Source organism: Taudactylus pleione, unplaced genomic scaffold (genome assembly GCF_031769625.1).
Source record: "Taudactylus pleione unplaced genomic scaffold, aTauple2 ptg000198l, whole genome shotgun sequence".
Classification (NCBI taxonomy): domain Eukaryota; kingdom Metazoa; phylum Chordata; class Amphibia; order Anura; family Myobatrachidae; genus Taudactylus; species Taudactylus pleione.
Window position 1 is genome coordinate 11,049,069 of NW_028284600.1, and position 16,149 is coordinate 11,065,217.

Below are 16,149 nucleotides of genomic sequence, written 5' to 3' on the forward strand. Positions count from 1 at the left end.
GAGAGTTATACAAGAGATTGGAAGATCCACGCTAATTGGTTGTACAATATGTGTGTTGCTTGCAATTGTGGATACAAATGGATAAACCCCAAAAAGTGTTAATTTAATTTTATTAATATGATTGATGGGATTAATTCTTGGAGTCACAGTGCTCCCTGTGCAGCTAAATACAAGTTAATGGATTAATGGATTAATGTTCCTGAATTGTTCCAAAGTTAGATAATACCCTGACCGGGATTTTTTCTTGGATCTGACGTACCCTAACTGGGTGAAGTATTAAAGTTATTGGATTCCCTGATCGGGTGTAAGTCTAAATGGGTCAGCTGTTGTGCAGTTATAACTACTGTCGCTGCTTAAAATAGATGTAGAATAATGGAGAAATGTTCCAATAGGAAGCGTGGGGGGGAGGGGGTTGCTGGGGGCTATATTCTCTTATATAGATACACTCCTACAGATATTTATCCATTTTATACATTTAAACCGGAGCACTGTGACTCCTTTTGATGACCACTGTAATATATTAAGAATAATTACAGTAAACGTACTTGATACTTTTTTTACTATATTTCTGATTTTGATTATTACATATCATAAAGGGTTACGCCTATCATCTACTCCTACATATGTACCTTTCATCCACATTATACTCAGCAGATCCAACATATAGGTGTAACCCTAAGCACAAACCCTATCCTACACTATGAGCAAATTGGCGAGAGTAGACGACTCACATGCTAAGCTGCTTCCATTCACACTAGAATCCAGTAGAGTGGTACTACGTATACCTCGAATTACACCTAATAGTTGATGCCTTCCCTCTCCTCCATGTCATCAACCACCTGTATTTGAAACAACAGAAATAGACTTTAGTATAGAGCACAGGTTCTCAAACTCGGTCCTCAGGACCCCGAACAGTGCATGTTTTCCAGGTCTCCTCACAGAATCACAAGTGAAATAATTAGCACCAATTGGATCTTTTAAAATGTGTCAAAGAGTAATGAATACACTTGTGCACCTGCTGGATGACCTACAAAACGTGAACTGTGTGGGGTCCTGAGGACCGAGTTTGAGAACCACTGGTATAGAGACACCAAATCACTGCTTTAATAAATTTAATTCGAATTTAATTCGAATATTAAGTGGTGGCAGACATCATCCCTAAACATATACAATTTTGGAAACCCTTATGTTAATATCTCCTAGGACTCAAAGATCCCATTCATTTCAGGCTTTAAACATGACATTCTCAAATGTAGTATAATTTGTAACAGCCACAATGCAAGGAATGTCCCCATGACTACCTTAGCATCGGTCTGACTCGCAGAGCTTTTTTTTTTTTTTACTAATGCCAGATTGTTCTTAAACCACCATCACCAGCTGTGAACTTTGCCAATGCCTCAAGAGCACTCTGCAATGGCCCATCAAACACTTACTGTACAAGCCTTTTTCTGAAAGGTGCACCCCATGATGCCTAAACAAATATGCAGATTGTGTCACACAGTGGCGCTAAAGATTAAAAGTACTTTCCAAGTTCTTTAATACAATGATGTCCTGTAGCCAATTCCCAGAAGAATTCTGTTTCTCAGATGGGAAATATTGCTGAGATTTGTTCCATATATTAGATATCTCAAAAAGAGGAAGATAAAAAGACTAATAGTGCAATATTGTCATAAAAAATTATCACACATTTATTTATACATAACAAACTCACATTTAAATATAAAAAACCATCATATATCACCAACTGGTGAATTCTTTAGTGGTCCACAGGATAAAGGTTTTGCCAGGATCCCCCTTAGGTATCACTCATTTTGGGTCTTCCACAACATGTCCCGGAAACCTGCAGCAGAGTTCCAAAAACCGGGGGTTGCCAGCTTTTCACCACCACCTGCGGAGTCCTTGTATCCTTAAATAGCTTAACGCATTTCAAACAGTTAGGTACTTCCTCAGAAGCTGTGTGGATACTGTCACAAACAGACCCCCCTATATACCCCTTCTAATCACCTTAATTAGCAGTTAGAACGAATCTTCCGGCCATCGCCCGACCGGAAGTTCGTTACAGCGGAAGTCCGTCACCGGAAGTTGCGTTATGCGTTCCATAGACATCGACGTGGAGCGCAAACCGGAAATCCATTACTGAATATGCAGTTAATCATTTGAGGAGCCGGATGTTCATATATTTCATTCCTACACGGCGCATCCTTCCAAAAAGCATCCATTAGTTATCCGCAAACACAAATCCATAACCAATAGCTGTATCATGCGTTCCATATAATGAAATGCAAAACGGAAGTCCATATTCACAATAAATACTGATGGCTTTAAAAATCTAACAAAACAGAGATAGATATCAGGTTAATGAAATGTTCCTATTCATAAAGGCTCATTTTAGTAATTCATGAATCACAGATAATAAAAGCAAATAAAATATAAAAAAGATATATTAAAAGAACATTCAAATATAATAAGAGAGAAATCCATAAATAGAGGTAATGAATAAATAACATGAGGAAATATTGCATAAAATACATATTAAATAATAAGAACCATTTAATCTCAAAATCACTATTTAACCCTTGGGGGACTAGGGTTTTTAACTTGTAAATCCAACGCATCTCTGATTTAGCAAGTTTAATTACAGTATTTTTTTCTTTCCATGTTGGATTAGTTTGTTCTATCCCCCAAAAGGCTTTAATATTACAAGGGTTGGATTTATGTAATTGCTTAAAGTGTGCGGAAACTGTATGCATTTCAAGGCCTTTTTTAATATTATAAAGGTGTTCGGCTAATCTTATCTTAAGGGACCTACTCGTTTTCCCTATATATAAAAGTCCACAATTGCATTCCAGTGCATACACAATATTTTTTGAATTGCATGTTATGAAGTCTCTTATCTTGTAAGTTTGACCTCTAACCTTAAATTCCTTTAATTTACTCTGGCCTTTAACAGTCTGACAAATTTTACACAGACCACATCGGTGGAAACCCTGACTCCTTATACTACTTCTTTTCTGATCATCCAGAGCACTTCTCACAATTTTGTCTTTAATTGATGGAGCACGTCTATAAATAAAAGATGGTTTCGATATAATTTTATCCCCAATCACTGGGTCCTTTTGTAAAATCTTCCAGTGTTTACGGAAAACACTTTCTATTTCTTTGTAGTGATAATTAAAACCACTAATAAAAGACCATTGCAATTTATCTCTCTGGTTCTCATTTTATAATGTATCCTTCTCTTTCCTTTGTAGCAAGTCAGAACGGTCTATCATATCAACCTTACATTTTTCATTTTGAATGAAATCATTATTATAGCCTTTGTTAAGAAATTGTTTACTCATTAGTGCCACTTGTTCATTATAAACCTCTGGCTCACTTCAATTGCGCTTTACCCTTAAGAATTGACCATAGGGAATTCCATCAAGCCAGTTATGGTGATGCTGGCTTGATTTATCTATATACGCATTTGAGTCAGTAGCCTTCCTAAACACTCTCGTGCATATGCTGTAATTTTTTATATAGATCCATAGGTCTAAAAAGGATACTTATATTTGACTTATATTAAAAGACAATTTAATATTAAAATTATTATTACCCAAGGATTCACAGAATCTATTTAACTCATCTTCAGTGCCTGACCAAATAAATAACACGTCATCTATAAAACGTTGCCACGACACCAGGTTTGCCCCAAGTGTACCATCCGGCCAGTTGATGGACTCTTCCCAATATGCCATAAATAAATTCACATAACTTGGAGCAAACCTGGTGCCCATCGCCATTCCCACTTGTTGTATATAATAAAAACCATTAAAAAAGAAATAATTATTAGTTAAGATAAATTTAATGCCTTCTAAAATAAATAATTTAAGTTCACTTGAATAATCTGATTTGTTTAAAAAATGTGCTACGGCTTGAAGACCTTTATCCATCTCAATGATAGTGTACAATGTTGACACATCTGCACTTATAAGGAAATATCCATTTTTCCATTTCACATCATTTAATTTCCCAAGAACATCATTCGTATCTTTCAAATAAGCCCTTGTTGATTTCACAAGTGGTTGCAGATAATAATCAATAACTGCTGAGAGGTTAGATGTTATACTATTTGTTCCCGAGATAATCGGTCTCCCTGGCGGGTGGAGGGGGTCTTTGTGCACCTTTGGCAAAATATAAATTGTCGGTGTTGAAGGATTTTGTATATTTATAAATTCATATTCAGATTTATTCAAAACCTTATTAGATAAAGCTTCATTAGTGAGGGATACTAGATCCTTGATTATCCTGAGTAATGGGTCAGATTTAAATTTTTTCTAAGTTAGACCATCCATTAATTGTTTATCTATTTCTGATATATAATCACTTCTCCTCATTAAGACCACTCCTCCACCCTTATCTGCAGGTTTTATTACCAACTCATTATCATTCTTTAATGATTTTAATGCTGTCCATTCTGTGATTGTCAAATTACATTTTTTCTTTTTCTTTTTTAAAATTAATTGACAATAGAAGGCCAAATAACAGTCATTATGAAATGAATAGATTTCAAGTATTGGATGAGGTAAATGAACCAAGATCTCCTTTTTTAGGATGGCGCCCAACAAACAGGAGAAGACCATAGATAAAGACAGAGAAGTGTCTAAAACTAAAAAGAAATATAAAAGAAGAAAAAGGGGGGTAAGAAAAAAGAAAAAAATGAGGAATAAATCAAAAATACATAATGATTATTACGACAGCTCTGATGTTGCTAAGATTTTTAATAAGAGTGATAGGGTACTATCAGAGGCAGAAGAAATAGTCCTTAAGAAAGGATTAAAATTTGCACCAACTAGCCAACTTGATCCTTTCCATTTTTATATTGATCTACAAAAATTCATACGTAAATTGACGGTAAAAAAGTTTTTTCTTAATAAAAATGAGGATGATAATAAATTAGAGGAAGCTAGTGGACCCTCTGGATCCTCTTTTAAACCAAAATCCTCTTTTTACCCTTCATACCAGAAAGGCAGCTTCATTGATTGTTTTGGTAAAATGGTTTTGGAAGAGGTGGAATTAATTTTAAAAAAGAAAAATTAAAAAAGAAAAAGAAAAAATTTAATTTGACAATCAAAGAATGGACAGCATTAAAATCATTAAAGAATGATAATGAGTTGGTAATAAAACCTGCAGATAAGGGTGGAGGAGTGGTCTTAATGAGGAGAAGTGATTATATATCAGAAATAGATAAACAATTAATGGATGGTCTAACTTATAAAAAATTAAAATCTGACCCATTACTCAGGATAATGAAGGATCTAGTATCCCTCACTAATGAAGCTTTATCTAATAAGGTTTTGAATAAATCTGAATATGAATTTATAAATATACAAAATCCTTCAACACCGACAATTTATATTTTGCCAAAGGTGCACAAAGACCCCCTCCACCCGCCAGGGAGACCGATTATCTCGGGAACAAATAGTATAACATCTAACCTCTCAGCAGTTATTGATTATTATCTGCAACCACTTGTGAAATCAACAAGGGCTTATTTGAAAGATACAAATGATGTTCTTGGGAAATTAAATGATGTGAAATGGAAAAATGGATATTTCCTTATAAGTGCAGATGTGTCAACATTGTACACTATCATTGAGATGAATAAAGGTCTTCAAGCCGTAGCACATTTTTTAAACAAATCAGATTATTCAAATGAACTTAAATTATTTATTTTAGAAGGCATTACATTTATATTAACTAATAATTATTTCTTTTTTAATGGTTTTTATTATATACAACAAGTGGGAACGGCGATGGGCACCAGGTTTGCTCCAAGTTATGCGAATTTATTTATGGCATATTGGGAAGAGTCCATCATCTGGCCGGATGGTACACTTGGGACAAACCTGGTGTCGTGGCAACGTTTTATAGATGACGTGTTATTTATTTGGTCAGGCACTGAAGATGAGTTAAATAGATTCTGTGAATCCTTGGGTAATAATAATTTTAATATTAAATTGTCTTTTAATATAAGTCAAATAGAAGTATCCTTTTTAGACCTATGGATCTATATAAAAATTACAGCATATGCACGAGAGTGTTTAGGAAGGCTACTGACTCAAATGCATATATAGATAAATCAAGCCAGCATCACCATAACTCGCTTGATGGAATTCCCTATGGTCAATTCTTAAGGGTAAAGCGCAATTGTAGTGAGCCAGAGGTTTATAATGAACAAGTGGCACTAATGAGTAAACGATTTCTTAACAAAGGCTATAATAATGATTGCATTCAAAATGCAAAATGTAAGGTTGATATGATAGACCATTCTGACTTGCTACAAAGGAAAGAGAAGGATACATTATAAAATGAGAACCAGAGAGATAAATTGCAATGGTCTTTTATTAGTGGTTTTAATTATCACTACAAAGAAATAGAAAGTGTTTTCCGTAAACACTGGAAGATTTTACAAAAGGACCCAGTGATTGGGGATAAAATTATATCGAAACCATCTTTTACTTATAGACGTGCTCCATCAATTAAAGACAAAATTGTGAGAAGTGCCCTGGATGATCAGAAAAGAAGTAGTATAAGGAGTCAGGGTTTCCACCGATGTGGTCTGTGTAAAATTTGTCAGACTGTTAAAGGCCAGAGTAAATTAAAGGAATTTAAGGTTAGAGGTCAAACTTACAAGATAAGAGACTTCATAACATGCAATTCTAAAAATATTGTGTATGCACTGGAATGCAATTGTGGACTTTTATATATAGGGAAAACGAGTAGGTCCCTTAAGATAAGATTAGCCGAACACCTTTATAATATTAAAAAAGGCCTTGAAACGCATACAGTTTCCGCACACTTTAAGCAATTACATAATTCCAACCCTTGTAATATTAAAGCCTTTTGGGGGATAGAACAAACTAATCCAACATGGAAAGAAAAAAATACTGAAATTAAACTTGCTAAATCAGAGATGCGTTGGATTTACAAGTTAAAAACCCTAGTCCCCCAAGGGTTAAATAGTGATTTTGAGATTAAATGGTTCTTATTATTTAATATGTATTTTATGCAATATTTCCTCATGTTATTTATTCATTACCTCTATTTATGGATTTCTCTCTTATTATATTTGAATGTTCTTTTAATATATCTTTTTTATATTTTATTTGCTTTTATTATCTGTGATTCATGAATTACTAAAATGAGCCTTTATGAATAGGAACATTTCATTAACCTGATACCTATCTCTGTTTTGTTAGATTTTTAAAGCCATCAGTATTTATTGTGAATTTGGACTTCCGTTTTGCGTTTCATTATATGGAACACATGATACAGCTATTGGTTACGGATTTGTGTTTGCGGATAACTAATGGATGCTTTTTGGAAGGATGCGCCGTGTAGGAATGAAATATATGAACATCCGGCTCCTCAAATGATTAACTGCATATTCAGTAATGGATTTCTGGTTTGCGTTCCACCTCGATGTCTGTGGAACGCATAACGCAACTTCCGGTGACGGACTTCCGCTGTAACAAACTTCCGGTCGGGCGATGGCCGGAAGATTCGTTCTAACTGCTAATTAAGGTGATTAGAAGGGGTATATAGGGGGGTCTGTTTGTGACAGTATCCACACAACTTCTGAGGAAGAACCTAACGGTTTGAAATGCGTTAAGCTATTTAAGGATACAAGGACTCCGCAGGTGGTGGTGAAAAGCTGGCAACCCCCGGTTTTTGGAACTCTGCTGCAGGTTTCCGGGACATGTTGTGGAAGACCCAAAACGAGTGATACCTAAGGGGGATCCTGGCAACACCTTTATCCTGTGGACCACTAAAGAATTCACCAGTTGGTGATATATGCTGTTTTTTTATATTTAAATGTGAGTTTGTTATGTATAAATAAATGTGTGATAAATTTTTATGACAATATTGCACTATTAGTCTTTTTATCTTCCTCTTTTTGAGATATCTAATATATGGAAGAAATCTCAGCAATATTTCCCATCTGAGAAACAGAATTCTTCTGGGAATTGGCTACAGGACATCATTGTGTTAAAGAACTTGGAAAGTACTTTTAATCTTTAGCGCCACTGTGTGACACAATCTGCGTGTTTAAGGACTATTATTAAGCTTGGTGAAGGCTTATTCTGTGCCACACGGGCAGCTTGTGATTTGTATTGCGCACTTTTTGGATCATTTTTTATTTTCTTGAGCCTAAACAAATATGTCTGATGAAGTTGAACTTGCTCATGTCTGATAACACAATTTTCCTCTAAGCCTATGAATTATACAACACCCCATTAATTTTCCTTATGACCTCTTAGAAACACTGCTGCCACCAGACAGTCATGCCAGTTTGTTGAGAGCATCATATTAGACCATCTTATCTTAATGTCTTTAATTGACATTTAATACTCGCTATAGCATACTTATTATTTAATCTTGCCCCACAAACTTATTCTCTTCCTCTTTCAGCAGCTTGAGAATTTACCATCTCATACTCCTCTGGCCTTGGAAATGATCATTCATTTTTCAGAGTGCACACACTGCTGTCTTGCACTTAAACTTCTAGTTGCCCAATAAATGTAGGAATGGCCAAGTTTACATTCTTCTTTGTTTGTCCATTTGTTGCTCCTTACAGTTGACATAACCCATTCAATATCATGCTTCATTATAGACCTTAGAACCTCAATAATCGATTACCATACCTCATTATCATACCAGTTACTTTAGACATGGTAAATGCTCCTGTCTTTAGGCTAAGGCTGAGGAACCTCAAATACCCCTTGTTGTATCACCACCATTGCTTCCATCAGCTACCCCATCATTCTTTTCATGATAGGACACCTCCTGTCTGGCCTACAGTAGATGTTTCTGCTCTTCACCATTCCTTCATTACTCCTAAGTGTTCTATTGCCTTCTCAACCATTTTTAGTTGTCTTGCTGTTATACACATTCTGTCAGAAATAAATTATATTAGACCAGAGGTTCTCAAACTCGGTCCTCAGGACCCCACACAGTTCACGTTTTCCAGGTCACCCAGCAGGTGCACAGGTGTGTTCATTACTCACTGACACATTTTAAAGATCCACAGGCGGAGCTAATTATTTCACTTGTGATTCTGTGAGGAGACCTATAAAACATGCACTGTTTGGGGTCCTGAGGACCGAGTTTGAGAACCTGTGCATTAGACTCTTGAATATTGTCTCTCCTGCTTTTTTATGGGCTTCTAATTCTTTCTGCCATTTAAATTTACCATGTTTTCGCGAATGCATGTTATTCCATCCTGGTAATAATTTATTCAATGGGCATATAAAACCTGTAGGATGCACATCAGGTGTCACCAATCTAAATGCTTACAAACTGAAATACAAAAATGCTACTATTATTTAGTATCCAGTCCAGCATACTGTATGATTATCTTTGAACAATATACTGTTGCATAAGCACTTTAAATCCTATCGTATGCGCCCTCTGTTCTCCTGCATGCAACAGGCCCAGATACTCCAGGGTTATTATAGGGGTATGGATTTACATTGGTAGTACAAATGCTTACAATGCAAACACATTACAAGACAGACATTGTAATTATTGGTAGATCCTACGATAATAGAAGATGGCAGTGATGTGCATTGAAGGTCAGTCCACATGGCAGATAAAGTTATCCAAGGAATGATTTCTTAACTGGTAGAAGCAGGTAGCAAGATAACGCAGGGTTAGCGGAATATATACAGTATGTTATACACAGCGCTGATGGCACAGTGGTGGCACAGTGTATATTGGAGCTACAGTATATACAGTTTCCATGGTGCAGAGACATTCATGGACCTGCCCTTTATAGAGGATGGAGCTGGAGAAAGACGAGGTGGGAAGTCGAGCATGCCAAGTACCACAGGTCTCCAACTCCGGGTCCTAGTGCCCTGCAACCGGTAAGAGAGAGAGAGTGCAAAGCTCTTCTCTCCAATAGTAATTGCTGTTTAATAAAGACACAGGGAGTATGTAAAACAATCAAGACAATAATGCATACTTTTTTGTACACATTAATAGAAATGGAAGCAACTGTCCCCTTTAAAATCTGACTAGGAAACATACATATAATAATATTGCAGACCAAATGCTCATTACCCGGTAACATTATTAAAATATTACCAGAAATGGATGGCACTTAGGAACATTCAGCCAATCAAATGTGCCAGCTGTTCATCATCATTATCAGTTCATAACTTTCATTAGTGGTCGAGCACCTGCAAGTGATCCACCTCCAAATAAGTCCTTAGGGATCATTTTGGTGGTCAGCATGAGTCACATGAGTTTCATGGGCGTACATATATTAGCCACTGCGATTGCATAGACAACATGAGAGCTCTCTGCATGTGAGGAGACAGTGTCTGCGGCTGGTCAGACCTGGTGTAAATGCTGCGTGACTGCCCGATGTGCAGCAGTGGATGTCTTTAAGATGGCTGGACTTTATGCTGTCTGGCTTTATGCTGGCTGTGTTTTATGCTGGCTGTGTTTTATGCTGGCTGTGCTTTATGCTGGCTGTCCTTTATGCTGGCTGTGCTTTATGCTGGTTGTGCTTACCTAAATCCCCTGTTGGGATTTTCACTGCTGTCGGTCTGCCGGTGTCGGGATATGAACCGCCAGCCATACGGCTGATTGTTCAAATCCCGACGCCAGCAGACCGACAGCAGTGAAAATCCCGACAGGGGATTTAGGTAAGTATAACTAACCCTACTCCCCCCTAACTCTCCCTTAGGGTTGCCTAACACTAACCTCCCCCCCTAGTGCCTAACCCTAACCCCCCGTAAGTGCCTAAATCTAACCCCCCCGTCCCCGCAGCCTAAACCTAAGTCTCCCGGGGGGTGCCTAAACCTAACCTCCCCCCAGGGGTGCCTAACCCTAATCCCCCGTTGCCCTAGCATAACCCTAACCCTCCCGGGGGGGTGCCTAACCCTAAGTCCCACCAGGGAGCCCCTAACCTAACCCTCCCACCCCCCGCGGCTGTCCGTGCCCGCCGCTTGGCTTACCTTCGTTTGGTATGCCGGGTGTTGGGCTCCCGGCGTAGGTATAATGACAGGCGTCGGGATTTCGACACCTGTCATTAGTACCCTGCTGGATTTGACAGTCAGGGAGCCGGCGGTCGGCATTTCAAGCGGCGGCTTTCTGACTGCTTCCCCTCTGCTGAATCAGGCCCAGTAATTGCTGTTGCTGGCCAAATAAAAATACCATTAAAATGCTTTAGAAATTTAACCTGTACCCTTATTATCTCCTTCCTTTCTTTTAATAACCCAGTATAAAGTGATGTTGCTTCTTAATTCCCACAATGTACCTTCCTGTATTATACTATTGGTATTAATCTGCAAACAAAATTGAGAAGTCCCAGTAGAAACTTCATTTTAAACTACGTAAAATTGTACAGCTGTCTCTTCATTTTGTCAGTTTACCTAAAAGAAGCTTGCAAAATTGTTATATCTGTTTAAATGTAATACTTTGATATTCCCCTATGTATTTATGGCTGCAAATTGTCTATTTACACTATTTTAAGATTACAAAAAAAGAGGGGATTACCAATCTGTTTACAGGGGCTTGGAGTGCTAAACCACAATGCTGGGAGTAACCACCACCCTTCTAGGTTTCTCAATGCACCAATTAACAAACTTTTCTTTCTTATTAGAGTACTGTAAATTGACTAGTTTTTGAGTTTGAGGTTGCCCCCATAAAGGGGTGGATTCTGAGTCATACGCAAACTGGCTGCCGTTGCCGGCAGCAACGTACAGTAAGCCTGCTGTACTAAAGTACTTTCTGCCCGAGAGCATATTCACTCAACTAATGTGAGGGATCATGCACATACAAACAGAAACCAATACCGCCAATTGATTTCACGCAGACAGCCGTAACCGTCATCTCCACTTGTACCAGCCCCATGGTAGCTGCAAGAGATGGATTAAAAACTCCCACATAAGTCAGGGTGGTTCCATGCAATCGCTTTGCCACTGCCCAGAAATCACCTTGTTATTACCCACAATACTCTGAAAGTTCGCTCTGTCATTGGCTTCCTTCATATGAGTGAAAAGGTGCTCATCCAGCTTCCTTATAGTTGTATTCTTAAATTTGGTCCTACTAGGCTCCCATTGGGTACAGAAGCTGCATAAGAAGGGATGTAGTCAGCATTCCTGCGTACGGGATGGCGACGGTCAATACACCGGTGCCGAGATCCCGACCACCGGCATCTCAAAGGTAAGTATTGGGAGTTAGGGGAAGGTTAGGTTTACTGTTAGGCACTATGGGGAGGGTTAGGCACTAAGGGGTGAGGGTTAGGTTTAGGGTGTGGGGAGGTTAGGTTTTGGCACTAGGGGGAGGTTAGGTTTAAGCACCTGGGAGAGAGTGTTAGGTTTCGGGTGCTGGAAGGGGGAAGTTAGGTTTAGGCGCTAAGGGGGAGGTAAGGTTTAGGCACCAGGGAGGGAGGGTTCGGGTTAGGGTAGGGGTTAGGGTTAGTGCTACTATACTTACGTATGGGTGTTGGGAATCTGACTGTTGGGATGCCGCTGCCAGTATTCTGACCAGCGGCATCCCGACCGCTGGGATCCCAAACCCAACCCGCATAGGATCAATGCTGTGTGACATTCTCAGCAGTGAATTAGCTCAGTGGCCCAGAGTCTCCTCAAAGAGTAACAGGCTGTCTAGGCAGAAAAAGAATCGGGTGGCCACCCATGTCTTTACCGGCCTACCGGGAAATATCTTGGTAAGATCAATGGCCAGTCTGTCCACTCCATTTTTATCCATGAAGAAACCCACTGTATTATTACTGAACAGCAAGCTGCAAGACAAAGACAAGCTATATTCAGTACTTTAATTTTTTTTGTAAAATTTAGTTTATGTGGGTCTTGATTGTTATTTACTAGATTTAGTTTAATAATATATTTCTTTTCTATGTAGTCAAGCAATCTGAAAATTTTTACCAACACTCAGATAAAGAAACCAGTGAAATGTGCCTCACCTGATGTCAGTGCCCGCTCTTCAAAGAAAATTAAAGATAATAAAGGTACGACCTGAGAAAATGAGATTGGTCCAGGTGAAAGGAAAACGTTAGAATATTCTACAATCATTTTTATTTGTATAGCTAACAGTTTGCTGACTTACATACTTTTTTCAATAACACAAAAAGCCGTATATAATGTATACAGAAAGAGGTCAATTTAAAACACCTGTAAATATATAAGTCAGTAGAGCAAAAGTTAATTAAGATATATAGCAAACTCATGAATTAATGTAATTTAACGTTTATATCCATCTAGGCTAAGCATATTTTTAAAACTTTTTACATTTATTTGTAGTTTACTTATTGATTCTGGACTTTTATGTACTGGTATGCTTGCTATGTTTTTCAACTTTAGGCATATTATCATTTATTCTCATAGTTTAGTTTCAGTTGCTTATTAAGATTTACAGTATTCCTATATTACAATATAATTTTATATATTAATACACTGTCTTTATTTAATATACTTATTTGTTAGAAGACAACTCTGCGACACTTCTTTTGTAGAGCATTCTATAAAAACAGTCATCATTATCATTAGATCATTTAGAAAGCTTTTTCCTTAAAACATGAGCACATTACAAATAATATTTACTCTCCTACTGTGTTTATTAGGCACATTTTTTATAAGTCAATCTCTTCTCCCTCTGTACATGTTCTTCGTAGTCTCTGGAGCAGATTCTGAGTTGGATGCCACTTGGCTGTAGTTGTCGGCCACCATGGTAGCCCAGGGGCAGAACTATGGGAGACAATGGAGGCGCCTGCCGCCAGGCTCCAGCTCTGAAGGGGCACCTCCTCCAATGTCCACAACATATTCACCCCACTTAGGGCTGTAACTATGTACCCGGAGTGTACCGTCACGGCCGGCCAATACCTGGCACCCCTTCCTGGCACCCTTACCGGCACCTGAGAAGCCACCATACACTAGTGGAGAGCTCCATGTCGGACTATCAGATGCTCCCTTCATCTATCTATATAGTCTGTCTGCATGTGAATTGCTATATTACAGTGTCAGCGACTGTGACGGGGGGGCACCAAATTATAACTTGCCTCCGGGCATCTGGGATGAACTTACACCACTGTGGCAGCCTGATTTACTACTTTATGGTAATGTAAGAGTCCATAGGGCTAATGTAAGGTTTATGGTGTCTGCAGGTGGAAACTCATGCCGCCAAATTATTTTACTCTAGACACTGCAACCATCATTATTAGTATCGGCACTAGCACCATGTCACGTCACTGGTGTTTTGTAGATTCAGTTTGGAACCCATGGACTTAGCTTTGTATATGAGAGAGTAGCTGAAGCTTGGTGCCTTGTTTAAGCTCCGGCTATCTACACTACGAAATATATGTATGAGTGATTATGAATGAACAGATACAATCCAGGCTTCTTTAAGAGAATGCTGAAGAGAGTGCCAGAAACATGACAGGAATTCTCTTTTGATGGTACATACTAAGAACTGTAGCAAGCAGAGACAGGCAGTAGATGTGACCACAGTGAAGTACCTGTAGTACTGGTGTCAGCCTGCAGGAGATAAGTCTGAAGTGCTGCTCAGTACTGAGAGTAGGATGTAGATGGATGCACCAGTGTATTTAGTGGGATACCTGCTGGAATGTGTACAAAGTGAAAAACAGTCCAAATAGTTGATGCTTGAGATGAATGCAGATTAAATGGATGCAGGACACACTTATATACAGGTAGCTGGAGATTGAGTCAGAGGCAGATGTACTTTGTAAGTGCAGAACACTGGAAGCAGAGTCAGAGGCAGATGTACTTTGTAAGTGCAGAACACTGGAAGCTGAGTCAGAGGCAGATGTACTTTGTAAGTGCAGAACACTGGATGCTGAGTCAGATGCAGATGTACTTTGTAAGTACTGAACACTGGAAGCTGAGTTAGATGCAGATGCACTTTGAAAGTGCAGAACACTGGAAGCTGAGTCAGAGGCAGATGTACTTTGTAAGTGCAGAACAGTGGAAGCTGAGTCAGATGCAGATGCACTTTGTAAGTGCAGAACACTGGAAGCTGAGTCAGATGCAGATGTACTTTGTAAGTGCTGAACATTGGAAGCTGAGTCAGAGGCAGATGCACTTTGTAAGTGCAGAACACTGGAAGCTGAGTCAGATGCAGATGTACTTTGTAAGTGCTGAACACTGGAAGCTGAGTCAGATGCAGATGTACGTTGTAAGTGCTGAACACTGGAAGCTGAGTCAGATGCAGATGTACTTTGTAAGTGCTGAACACTGGAAGCTGAGTCAGAGGCAGATGTACTTTGTAAGTGCTGAACACTGGAAGCTGAGTCAGAGGCAGATGTACTTTGTAAGTGCAGAACACTGGAAGCTGAGTCAGAAGCAGATGTACTTTGTAAGTGCAGAACACTGGAAGCTGAGTCAGAGGCAGATGTACTTTGTAAGTGCAGAACACTGGAAGCTGAGTCAGAGGCAGATGTACTTTGTAAGTGCTGAACACTGGATGCTGAGTCAGATGCAGATGTACTTTGTAAGTACTGAACACTGGAAGCTGAGTTAGATGCAGATGCACTTTGAAAGTGCAGAACACTGGAAGCTGAGTCAGAGGCAGATGTACTTTGTAAGTGCTGAATACTGGAAGCTGAGTTAGAGGTAGATGTACTTTGTAAGTGCAGAACAGTGGAAGCTGAGTCAGATGCAGATGCACTTTGTAAGTGCAGAACACTGGAAGCTGAGTCAGATGCAGATGTACTTTGTAAGTGCTGAACACTGGAAGCTGAGTCAGAGGCAGATGCACTTTGTAAGTGCTGAACACTGGAAGCTGAGTCAGAGGCAGATGCACTTTGTAAGTGCTGAACACTGGAAGCTGAGTCAGAGGCAGATGCACTTTGTAAGTTTTGAACACTGGAAGCTGAGTCAGAGGCAGATGCACTTTGTAAGTGCTGAACACTGGAAGCTGAGTCAGAGGCAGATGTACTTTGTAAGTGCAGAACACTGGAAGCTGAGTCAGATGCAGATGTACTTTGTAAGTGCAGAACACTGGAAGCTGAGTCAGAGGTAGATGTACGTTGTAAGTGCTGAACACTGGAAGCTGAGTCAGAGGCAGATGTACTTTGTAAGTGCAGAACACTGGAAGCTGAGTCAGAGGCAGATGTACTTTGTA

General features: G+C 39.0%; 1 protein-coding gene across 1 annotated transcript in view; it reads left to right on the forward strand.

Moving 5' to 3' along the window:
• LOC148518859 (pregnancy zone protein-like) overlaps positions 1–16,149 on the forward strand; it is a 178,516-nt gene that overhangs the window by 82,131 nt on the left and 80,236 nt on the right. Inside the window, exon 16 of the mRNA XM_088476942.1 lies at positions 12,916–13,021. Within this exon, the coding sequence (XP_088333068.1) occupies positions 12,916–13,021 (106 nt within the window). The remainder of the gene's footprint in view (positions 1–12,915; positions 13,022–16,149) is intronic.